The following is a 12,164-nucleotide window of genomic DNA, read 5'->3' as shown; positions in this document are numbered from 1 at the left end:
AAAGCAAAAATTTATATATGTGAGAAACATTCTGGAAGAATAACGACAATGTTAACAGTGATTATCTCCAGTGATTGAGCTTAGAGTGACTTTTTAAAATTTGAATAGCCTAACCTTCCTATACAGAAAATGTAATTTTTATTAAATTATTTTCATTAAGTTACGCAATCACAGGGTATTTCTTGGCAAGAAGAAGCCACCAAAAAAGCAAAACCCCAAAAACTTAACAAGGTTTTCTTTCATAGCTTTAGTCTACAATCTGATTATTTTATTCTTTAAAATTAGATATATGGTGGGACTCCAACTATTTTCCTAATCATATAGTTAAAAGACTAAGAAAATAAAGTAAAATGTTAATAGCATTATCTATGTGGTGGAATTACTTAATAGGATTTTCATTTTGTTCTAGCTATATTCTCCATTTTCTAAACTTTTATAATGCTTATATACTAGTTTAAAAATAAGACAATAGTGTGCCTGGCCAGTGTTGCTCAATGGTTGAGCACTGACTCAAGAACCAGGAGATCATGGTTTGATTCTGGTCAGGACACATGCCTGGGTGGTGGGCTTGATCCCCAGTAGGGGACATATGTGAGGTGGTCAATCCAAGATTCTATCTCATCATTGATGTTTCTGTCTCTCTCCCCCTCTCCCTTCCTCTCTCTGAAATCAATAAAAACATATTTTTAAAAAATAAGACAACAGTGAATCTTAAATTACATACATATATTTTATATAGATACACACTCAAAATTATGTTTTTAAAAAAGCAAAAAATACTCTGGCTGGGTAGCACAGTTGGTTGGGGCATCGTCCCATATAACAAAAGACTGTGGGCTAGATTCCCAGTCACTTCAAAAATCTATACTAATAAAAGCCTAGGTGGCCCTTGCGCCCTCACATCATCACAAGATGGCCACCACAAGATGGCCAGCAGGGGAGGGCAGTTGGGGGTGACCAAGCCAGCAGGGGAGGGCAGTTGGGGGCAACCAGGCTGCCAGGGGAAGGTAGCTGGAGGCCATCGGGCTGGCAGGAAAGGGCAGTTAGGGGCCATCGGGCTGGCAGGGGAGGGCAGTTGGGGGCGACCAGGCCGGCAGGGGAGGGAAGGTAGGGGCAACCAGGCCTGCACAGGAGGCTAGTTGGGGGCGACCAGGCCTGCAAGGGAGGGCAGTTGGGAGTGATCGGGCCACCAGAGGCGGGCATTTCGGGGCCATCGGGCCGGCAGGGGAGGGCAGTTTGGGGCAATTGGGCTGGCAGGGGACCAGTCAGGCATTAATTAGGCCAGCAGGGGAGCGGTTAGGGGGCGATCAGACTGGCAGGCAGAAACGGTTAGGGGCAATCAGGCAGGCAGAGAGGCGAGTGGTTAGGAGCCAGCAGTCCCAGATTGTGAGAAGGTGCAGGCTGGGCTGAGGACACCACCCGCCTGCACAAATTCATGCACCGGGCCTCTAGTAAATAAATAATAAGGCAGAGAAAAAAGGTAAATACATCAAATTGTTTATAGTAGTTACTGCTGGCAGAGTGTGATTTTTTTTTATTATTCTAATTTTCTGTGTGCCAACTTTCCCAGGAGAACTATGCACATTTGTAATAGAACAACTGAACTATATTTTAATAAATAGAAGGAAACAGATAAAATTCTATGTTATAAAGAATGAAAATCGAACCTTTTTTTTACATCTTTCAGAAATATAACTTAAAAGAAGTTTTCTAATCTATGATATTTCACTGGTTGCAAAAGAAGACTTCTCAAAGTGTGGTATCATAATTATTCTTAGGACATGGATCTTAACATTTAAAGTAAAGTTTTATAAGAATTGGAGAAAAACCGCTGTGTATGGGTATTATATGTGTTGTGGTGTGCATGTGTGTGTGTGTGTGTGTGTGTGTGTGTGTGTGTGTGTTGCCCAGCACACACAAATATTAAAAATCTGGCCAAAACCGGTTTGGCTCAGTGGATAGAGCGTCAGCCTGCGGACTGAGAGGTCCCAGGTTCGATTCCGGTCAAGGGCATGTACCTGGGTTGCGGGCACATCCCTGGTGGGGGATGTGCAGGAGGCAGCTGATCGATGTTTCTAACTCTCTCTATCTCTCTCCTTTCCTCTCTGTGAAAAATCAATAAAATATATTTAAAAAAAAAATCTGGCTACTACTATTGACCAATCTGCAGAATTTTAAACAGATATTTATTGACCACTACTATATATGTTTTATTTTAAATGCTTAAATAAATCTTTAATATCATAAAAGTGGAAAGGGAGGTAAAAAACTGACAATTCAGAGTAATAATTCATGTTGGTTGTTTATCTCTAAGCCATTAGAAATAGAATACATTAAATTACTTTCCCATTATCATAAAAACACTTCCTACCTGCCAGTAACAAACTGCAGGAGAAGAACTCTCTCCTCTGGAGTAATATCTTCCACAACTTCCCAGAACCACTGACAAAATGAGAACAAAAAACTTAGCTCACATTTCAGAGCAATCGTAGACTTAATACCAAGAAGTATGCAGCATTCATAAAGCACATTTGATTCTAAGGAACTCATTTATCAAAAATTATTTCATACCAGCTTTCATATGCAATTCCCATAAGAGGAATTTAGGGGAAAACTTTACTTCGTTAATTAATGTAGGTTTTCATCCAATAGTGCTGAAAAGCTTACAAAATCAAATGGTAAAACTTAACTTCATTCTAAGCTCTAGAGAAATTTTACCTGAATAACTGGATCTTGTCTTTCATAGCCACTTGTGTATTCTGTATTTTTTATCCAATCACTCACATCAATTTCTGGCATGCCAGAAAGCAGTAGCTCCTTTGGGGAAGAAGGAAAATATTTCATTATTCTTCTTTGGGGGAAAAAAAACACAAACCTATTACATTTAAAGAGTAGATTTGCCTTAATTAGAAACTAATTCCATGTAAAAGCGATTTATTTTTGTGACAGTGTCTGCATGTCATCAATAACAAGTACTACATGGGGGAGAACCCTTGATACCAATGATCTCAAATATGTGAGCTGTGCAGATGTCTCTACATTGATACAACTTAATTAAAACATAAGGAGACAATACTTTGTTTATAGATAAACACTTATGCAGCAACAGCTTATATGTGCAATACTTTTATGAACATTATGGTTATCTTTATTTTATGAATTTGTTAAATTATATAAAGAACCATTTTCTCAATATGAAGGTAACAACAACAAACACCTGAATAAATCCTGGATTAAGTAAAGGAAAACATCATCAAAAATCCTAATCATTAGGAAAAGGAAAGTAATAAAATAAAAATGTATTTAAAAAAAAACATTCAGGCCTTTGCAGAACTATTCTGGAATAATTCAGATCTTTAATGTCAACTTTCCCCAAGGTGAGAAAAAAAATGCAATTTCCTAATGACTTTGGTAGCCTCCTTTTTCCCAGAAAGACCATCAAATAAACAAAATAGCAATCAAATAACTAAAAAATGAAATAAAGAATGGCAAAAGTATTTACCATTATGTTTTCCAAGAGAAAAGAAAACATGAAAAAGAGCTTGTCCACACCTCTGAATCACAGTTGGGCTTATTTACAGAGACAGGTGAGGCAATAACCAGCCTACACTTAACTAAACCACGGACAAGCTGGAATAGCAGGATGTGTTATTACAGAGACATCAATGCAATGTGGTTCAAAATCACGTTTCCTACAGCAACTACTCGTAAATATATACCAGACTAGTACAGAGTGTACTTTGAAGGTTAATGAAAGTTAGTATAAGGTGGTGTCTGAGAACTCTTGGGTGTTTCTGAGATCTATTCGAGGAGTCTGCAAGGTTCTCTCTTTTCCAACTTATTTAAGGCTGGATTTTCTCCATACAGTTCAACCAAACAACATATCATAGCAGATAATGTGCAGATTCAGATATGAGTACCCATTGTCTTCTATTAAGCCAGACATTAAACTTGCAAAAATATAAAATAATGCCACTCTTCCCATTATTTTTGTTTCATTCTGGAAAATAGTTTTCAATTTTAAAATTTTTTGTTAATAGGCAATAAATTATTTTTATATGAATTAATAAATTATTTTACATTTCTGTTTTAACTTCAAATACAATAAACATCAATTAATATAACTCAAAACAAAAAGGCTTTTGTCGTAAGGAGGTCCTAAGACCTTTTGTTTGAGAACTGCTAGTTACGTTCTCCTTGTGATGGTATTATAAAATAACTTGACTAGCCCTAGCCAGTTCGGCTCAGTGATAGAGCATCAGCCTGCAGACCAAAGGGTCCCGGGTTTGATTCGGTCAAAGGCACATGCCCAGGTTTGTGGGCTCGGTCCCCAGTGGGGGACTGTAGGAGGCAGCCAACGCATGATTCTCTCTCATCATGGATGTTTCTATCTCTCTCTCCCTCTCCCTTCCCCTCTGAAATCAATAAAAATATTAAAAAATATATACTTTGTCTAAATAGAGGTGTTCTGTTAGTATCCATTTACCAGCCACAAATAGAGTCTCCACTTTTCTTTGCACTGTTCTGTGCCCTAGGAGGCTGATCCTGGCACACTAGCTCTCTTGTCTGCTGGCTTCAGGTTGGGTTCCGCCACAGAACAGGCAGAGGCCTGGAAGTGAGAGCACTTTCCGCTCCCTCGCCGCTTTAGCACCTCTTTCCAGTAGCCATGTCTCCTCATCACAGGGCTTCTTACAATAACTCCCCCACCTGTCTCTTCAATTCCAGAGGTGATAAAGACTTTCCACTGCTGCTAGTCTCTGGATGTCTCACCAAGTCTTATTTATTCTTAACACTGCCTGCACCTCTATAATGGTCCCTTTGTTAATGCTCCTTTATTTAAACCATCTGGGGAAATTGGGTTTTGTGGCAGGCCCTTGAAACAGACCTGTCAAAGGGCGGGAGAATGAATTTTACGCATGTCTTAAATATGAGCTTAATCTTCTTTCCTTCTAAGCTAAAGTAAGCTTTTAATAATATTAAGTATGCTTTCATTGCCAATAATTATGAATAAAAATGACTGAGGCTTTATTATCTTAAGATTTTGAGCTATTTCATGAAAATCATGTTATAACTTTTTATGAAGAGAATGAAAGATCTTTATTATCCTATTTAACACTGTACTTCCCAAATAATCTTACCATCTAAATCAGTTCAACTTAGTTTTGAGGCCAGAGTCTAAAACACACCAGGAATCCTAACCTAACTTCTAATATAAGCACAACTGAAAATTTATCAGTAGCAGATCTAAATGTGAAAGACAAAGGAATAAAGTTTTTAGAAGAAATTATAGGAAAATACCTTCATGATCTTGGAAAAAGAAACAATTTCTTAAAAGGACACAAGAAGCTCCATTCATTTAAAAAAAAATAAAAAAGGTAAACTAAACTGTGCTAAAACTAAAAACTTTATTAACTAAGACGCCAGAGTGGAATACATATTTCTAACAAAGACTCCTATAAAGAATATATAGCTCTGGCCGGGTGGTTCAGTGGATAGAGCGTCGGCCTCAGGACTGAAGGGTCCCAGGTTCGACTCCGGTCAAGGGCATGTACCTTGGTTGCAGGCACATCCCCAGTGGGGGGCGTGCAGGAGGCAGCTGGTCGATGCTTCTCTCTCATCGATGTTTCTAGCTCTCTATCCCTCTCCCTTCCTCTCTGTGAAAAATCAATAAAATATATATTAAAAATATATATATACTAGAGGCCTGGTGCCCTCTCGCAGTTTGGGACCCCTCGGGAGATAACGACCTGCTGGCTTAGGCCTGCTCCCGGGTGGCAGAGGGCAGGCCCAATCCCTAGGTGCAGCCCCTGGTCGGGCACAGAGCAGGGCTGATTGGGGAGTTGGGCGCCGCCCCTGTCATGCACAGAGTAGGGCGGATCGGGAGGTTGCGATGCCACCCTCTATCACCCACAGAGCAGTGCCGATCAGGGGGTTGGGGCGCCGCCACTGTCACACTCAGGGCAGGGCCGATGGGGAAGTTATGGCTCTACCCCATCACACACAGAACAGGGCCCGTGGGGGGGGGGGGGGGTTGGGGCGCCGCCACTGTCACACTCAGGGCAGGGCCGATGGGGAGGTTATGGCTCTACCCCGTCACACGTAGAGCAGGGCCCGTTGGGGGGGGGGGTTGGGGCACCGCACCCTGTCACACACAGAGCTGGGCAGATCAGGGGGTTGGGGCGCCTTCCCCTGTCACAAACAGAGCAGGGCGGATAGGCAGGCTGTGGCCCCACCCCCTGTCACACACAGAGCCACAGGGCGATCAGGGGGTTTGGGCGCTGCCCCCTGTCACGCTTATCCCAGTGCCAGGAGGCCTCGCGGCTCCGCTGATCCTGGTGCTGGGAGGCATATTACCCTTTTACTATATAGGATAGAGGCCTGATGCATGTGTGGGGGCCGGCTGGTTTGCCCTGAAGGGTGTCCTGGATCAGGGTGGGGGTCCCCACTGGGGTGCCTGGCCAGCCTGGATGAGGGGATGATGGCTGTTTGCAGCTGGTCACACACCCTTCAGGGTGGGGGTCCCCCCTGGGGTGCCTGGCCAGCCTCGGTGAGGGGATGATGGCTGTTTGCAGCTGGTCACACACCCTTCAGGGTGGGGGTCCCCCCTGGGGTGCCTGGCCATTCTGGGTGAGGGGCTGAGGCTGTTTTCAGGCTGGCGGGTGACTGAAGCTCCCAACTGCTCCTTTTTTTCTTTTTTTTTTATTCTGGGCCAGCTTTAGCTCTGATTCCAGCTCTGAGGCCTCGGCTGCTGAAAACAGGTATCTGGTTTGTTTGTGTTCTATAATTGAAACACTGTATCAACTCCAGCTCTGAGATCCCTGTGGGCTGAAAGCAGGTTTCTGGGGTTTTGTTTAGCTTCTATATTTGTAACTATGTTTCAAACTGCAAGCTCAGAGGCCGGCAAGGCAGGCAGGGAACGTTGGTTTCCTCCGTCACTGAAGCAAGCAAGCCTCATGTTAGTTTCAAGCTGCCTGGCTGCCGGCCGCCATCTTGGCTGGCAGTTAATTTGCATATCACCCTGATTAGCCAATGGGAAGGGTAGCGGACGTACGCTAATTATCATGTTTCTCTTTTATTAGATAGGATATAAAGAATCCTAGGGATCAGTAACAAAGAAAATAGAAAACACAATAGAAAAAATGGACAAATTACTTTAATACTTCAAAACCAGAGTACACAAACAGGTAATAAACCTATCAAACACACTCAACTTCATTGATCATTAGGGAAATGCAAATTAAAATCATGATGAAATACCACTACCAATCCACCAAAATGGTAAAAATGCAAAATCAAGTTATCAAATGCCTGTGAAGAATGGGAACACCCAGAACTTCCAGACCTGGTGGTGAGAGTGTAACCTGACACACCACTTTGGAAAACTATTTGCTAGTATCTATTGTAATAAATACCCACCATATATGGCAGCAATTCTACTCCAAGGTATATAACACAGAGACTGCATGCATATTTCTCCTAAAGACATGTACTAGAATGTATGTAGCAGCACTATTTTAAATAGTCTAAAACTAAAAAGTACTTACCAAATGTTTAAGAGGAGAAAAGATAAAACAGTATCCTGACACAATGAAATACCTACCATACAGCAATGAAAATGAACAAATTACACTGCATGCAACGACAATATAACTCTCACAAACAAAAAGCCCAGCCAAAGAGGTCAGATATATTCTAGGTGATTATTTCATTTATATTAAATTAAAACACGGGCAACCTAACCTATGATATTATAAGTTAGGAGAGTGGTTGCCCATGACTGGGGATAGTTAGTGAAAGGGGACATGAAAGGGGCATCTGGGGCACTAGGATCTGTCAATTTCTTAATCTGGGTGCTGTTTTCATGGGTGTAGTCAGCTTACGAAAATGTTTCAAACTATACATTTATAATGCATGTATTTTTCTCTATGTATACTGTTATTCAGTAAGTTTCACAGAATTTATAAGTATCAGTAAATTATGAGGCAAAGTTTTTGTCAATGGTTTATGTTGTTGCTATTGGTTTTTTACACCATAGGTCCAAGAAATAATGTAATTCCCTGTTTAACAGTTCATAAGTACTCCATTTTTAAATGCTAAAAGTAACTTTTATGGTTATGCTAAAACTAGACAAGTCTATGCTAAACAAAACCATTAATCCTAAACCTAAAAACAGAAGCAAAAAAACTCAAAACTGGGTTTTTTGTGTTTTTTCTTTTTCTTTTTTTTTGATTTGAGAAATGGATTTGTTGGGGATCCAACCTTGGCGTTATCAGGACAATGCTCTAACAACTGAGCTACCTGGCCTGGGCCTCAAAACTGATATTTAATGAAACTAAATCACAAGGGACTTCAAAATTAATTAGCAAATTCTGTCCACTACTTTACTAAGATACACCATGAGTGAAAAAAATTGAGAATACTGGTATATGTGTAAAATTAAAGGTATATACCATTGCACTTATTCATATATTAAAATGAAGGACATAGGGTAAAACTAATTTTATGAAACAGAATAAAACCAAAGGATACTTTCCATTGACCTAAAATTTAATTTTCCAAATTATACTTTTTAAAAATGATACTCTATTTACAATACTGTGTTTTATTAAGGAGTTAGAAACGTAGAGAGTTTGGAAACAATTTATTACCAAAAATAAAAGAGAAAAGGGAAATAAGGGAAAATGCAGACATAAATCATAGAAAAGCAGAAATCCCATTGGATCACAGTAAAAGGCAGACAAATTAAATATAATAAAACATTCATTAGAGAATGGGGGCTAGCAAAAAGAGTGGCCTTCACAGAGTTTTGAAATGGAAAATTATAAAATTATATATATGATGAAATAAGCTGAAAAGAAAACCCAAATATAACAAGAAAAAACTTAATCAAGTCTTCTCTTTGGAAGTATGAGAAGTTTGTATTGGTATTCTTTTTTACCACAGATGACCAAAAAAAAATTCAGAAATATGGAATTTTGCTTTTGGGACGACTGACCCTCAGCTTCTTCCATGTACAGTAGTACTTTGGAAACAATATTCCATTTTTATCACCACTGCATTCCATTTCACATTAAGGAATTGCTAATATGGTTATTAAGCTTAAGAGAAGCACAATCACAAATGTTGTAACAAATCTCTAAACATGAATACTAAACCATATGTCTTATACATTATTCCAGGCACCTCAGTACTCCAAAATTATTTTGAGTTACATCGACTGGAGTTTTGTATTGTTGTGTTGCGATAAAGGAGCTGATGGTTTTCCTTACCAACTCAAATTCATCAAACAGCTGTATGAGGGAAGGTGGAATGAACATGTGAAAGCCTTGGAGAAAAGCATTGATCTGAGGTTGAATGGCTCTTGTCATTCGAAGTTCTGTAACAAGCTGAACATACTCCTCCTATTAAAAAAGATAGTTTTCATGATGACTTTTTTTTTAATTCCACATACTTAAGATAATTTTGATATAGTCACTTCTCATTTAAGAGGTAAAGATTCAGCCGAACCGGTTTGGCTCAGTGGATAGAGCGTCGGCCTGTGGACTGAGGGGTCCCAGGTTCGATTCTGGTCAAGGGCATGTACCTTGGTTGCGGGCACATCCCCAGTGGGGGGCGTGCAGGAGGCAGCTGATCGATCTCTCTCATTGATGTTTCTAACTCTGTCCCTCTCCCTTCTTCTCTGTGAAAAATCAATAAAACATATTTTTTTTAAAAAGAGGTAAAGATTTAGAATTAAGTTGGCACCAATATTCATACACCTCAGTAAACCAGCACCCTACCATTCACTAAACTGTTTTCTCACACCCTGTCTGTAACAGCAGTGCTATCAAGATCAGTGGTCCCACTTCTGGGAATATATCCTAAGAATCCCTGAACACCAAGCAAAAAGAATAGATGCACCCCTATGTTCATAGCAGCATTATTTACAATAGCTAAAATCTAGAAATAGCCCAAGTGCCCATCAGTAGATAAGTGGATAAAAAAGCTGTGGCACATTTACACAATGGAATACAATGTGGCCTTGTGAGTAAAAAGTAATCTATACTAATAATAGATAAATATGTAAATTGACCATCCCTCCATGACACCCACAGCCAACACCCACAGCCAATCAGGAGTATGCAAATTAACCCAACAAAGATGGCAGGCCTGCGCAGAGCGGCCGGGGTTGGGGCGGGATGCCCGCTGTGTAGCCGGGGTGACGCGGCAGGCCTCCCCGGGACCTCACCCGCCCCAAGCCAATGGCCAGCGCGCATGCGTGCCGGCGCCGAGCAGCTGGGGTCCCAGGGACACCACTGGAGTGTCTGGTCCTGTCAGCCCGACCTGGGGGTGGCTAGAGTTCCCAGTCCTTTTGGTTTCTGCAGTCTCTGGACCGGAAGTAGAAACCAAAAGTGCAGGGAGCACCAGGAATTCTGGGAATCGTGGTTCTGGTGGCAGCCCCTGGACGGGAAGCGGAATCCCAGAGCGTGGGGAGCACCAGGAATGCTGGGAATTGTAGTTCTGGTGGCATAGGCATTGTGGGATCTCCTAGACATTAGAGCAGTGGTTCTCAACCTGTGGGTCGCGACCCCTTTGGCAGTCGAATGACCCTTTCACAGGGGTCGCCTAAGACCATCCTGCATATCAGATATTTACATTACGATTCATAACAGTAGCAACATTACAGTTATGAAGTAGCAATGAAAATAATTTTATGGTTGGGTCACAACATGAGGAACTGTATTTAAACGACCAGAAGGTTGAGAAACGCTGCACTAGAGCAAAGTGAGCCTGGAGCAAGTTACTGTTGCGGTGGGGGATGGAGGGAAAGCAAAGGTGGGAGACATAAATAAAGTCAGAGTGTCAAGGAAAAATTAAAAGGAAGATATCCTGCAACTTCTAGGAAATCTCCACCAATGGAGCAAAGAAGAAAAAAAGACCTTTATTATTCTGTGAGCATCAAACCAAACTGGGTTGGGGTCTCAGACAATTCGCTCATATGATTGCAAAGACAGACAGAAACTCCAGGATTGGAGAGGGCTCCCCTGAGGGCTCCCATATTGGAGAGGGTGCAGGTCGGGCTGAGGGAACGACCCCTCCCCGATGCCCCCACCCCATCGTGCACGAATTTTGTGCACCGGGCCCCTAGTATATTGTATATAATCCTCACTTCCCAGGAACAAATACTCTAAACACAAAGGGGATAAAACCTATTTTGGGACCAACCCTTTATTATTTATTTATTGGGGGGGGGCACTAACATGATGCTCAGCCCCCAAAAAAATCACAGGCACTGAGTCAGCAAGTTACTAGTATATACTGGCTATGAATTCTCTGTGTATCTCAGAGCTACAGAAGTGTCAGTGAATTCCTCACAGCTCTCTCCAAACCCCACCTGGCTTCTACTTTCTGGCACAGGGAAAGGTGCCAAAGCTGCCATTTATCCATTCTTACCCCCAATCCCACTCCCTACTTCCCAAAGGCTTTTCCCACTATATAAGAATTAATCGAGCCGAAACCGGTTTGGCTCAGTGGATAGAGCGTCGGCCTGTGGACTGAAGGGTCCCAGGTTCGATTCCGGTCAAGGGCATGTACCTGGGTTGCGGGCACATCCCCAGTGGGAGGTGTGCAGGAGGCAGCTGATCGATGTTTCTCTCTCATCGATGTTTCTGACTCTCTATCTCTCTCCCTTCCTCTCTGTAAAAAAAAATCAATAAAAATATATTAAAAAAAAAGAATTAATTGGTTACTACAAATTACATACAGTTACTAGAGGAAGACAGAAACATGTATCAAACAATCAAATAGAAACACAGAACTAAATTTCAGGGTTCAATCAAGAAATAATATATAATAACACACTTCTAAGTGATAACCAGCAGTGAATTCAGCATCAGCACATGATTATCTCAATATTTATGAATGCTCTAAAACTGCTTATTGGACACTACAATTTTTCTACTCCATCCATTCATTAATTATATGTTTAAGATGTTATATAAGATCTTATCTTCCCTTAACAAGAATAGCTTTTATTCAAGAGGTTTTGTTTTTACAATCAAAATACTACTCAATAGTTACTGCTCAAGACCTTACTAAATTATGAAGCTTGAAAGTAAAAGATTTGTGAATTGCTCAAGTACACTTATTTTAATTTGCCATTTTAGTCCATATTTATCAGAATA

The 12,164-nt window shown here is 41.0% G+C and overlaps 1 protein-coding gene across 11 annotated transcripts in view; it reads right to left on the bottom strand.

Moving 5' to 3' along the window:
* HACE1 (HECT domain and ankyrin repeat containing E3 ubiquitin protein ligase 1) overlaps window positions 1–12,164 on the bottom strand; it is an 86,493-nt gene that overhangs the window by 5,863 nt on the left and 68,466 nt on the right. For 7 of the 11 annotated variants that reach the window (XM_059700837.1, XM_059700840.1, XM_059700838.1 and 4 more), the window contains 3 exons: window positions 9,270–9,401; window positions 2,719–2,817; window positions 2,372–2,442 (listed from right to left, as the gene is read on the bottom strand). In XM_059700837.1, coding sequence (XP_059556820.1) covers window positions 2,372–2,442; window positions 2,719–2,817; window positions 9,270–9,401 — 302 coding nt within the window. Of the gene's footprint in view, window positions 1–310; window positions 664–2,371; window positions 2,443–2,718; window positions 2,818–9,269; window positions 9,402–12,164 lie in introns of those variants that run through there. The other 4 variants (XM_059700843.1, XR_009453449.1, XM_059700841.1 and 1 more) reach the window with 4 other exon arrangements.

This window comes from Myotis daubentonii, chromosome 6 (genome assembly GCF_963259705.1).
Source record: "Myotis daubentonii chromosome 6, mMyoDau2.1, whole genome shotgun sequence".
NCBI lineage: Eukaryota > Metazoa > Chordata > Mammalia > Chiroptera > Vespertilionidae > Myotis > Myotis daubentonii.
The sequence above is the reverse complement of the archived record's forward strand: the minus strand, read 5'-3'. Positions and strand labels throughout refer to the sequence as shown.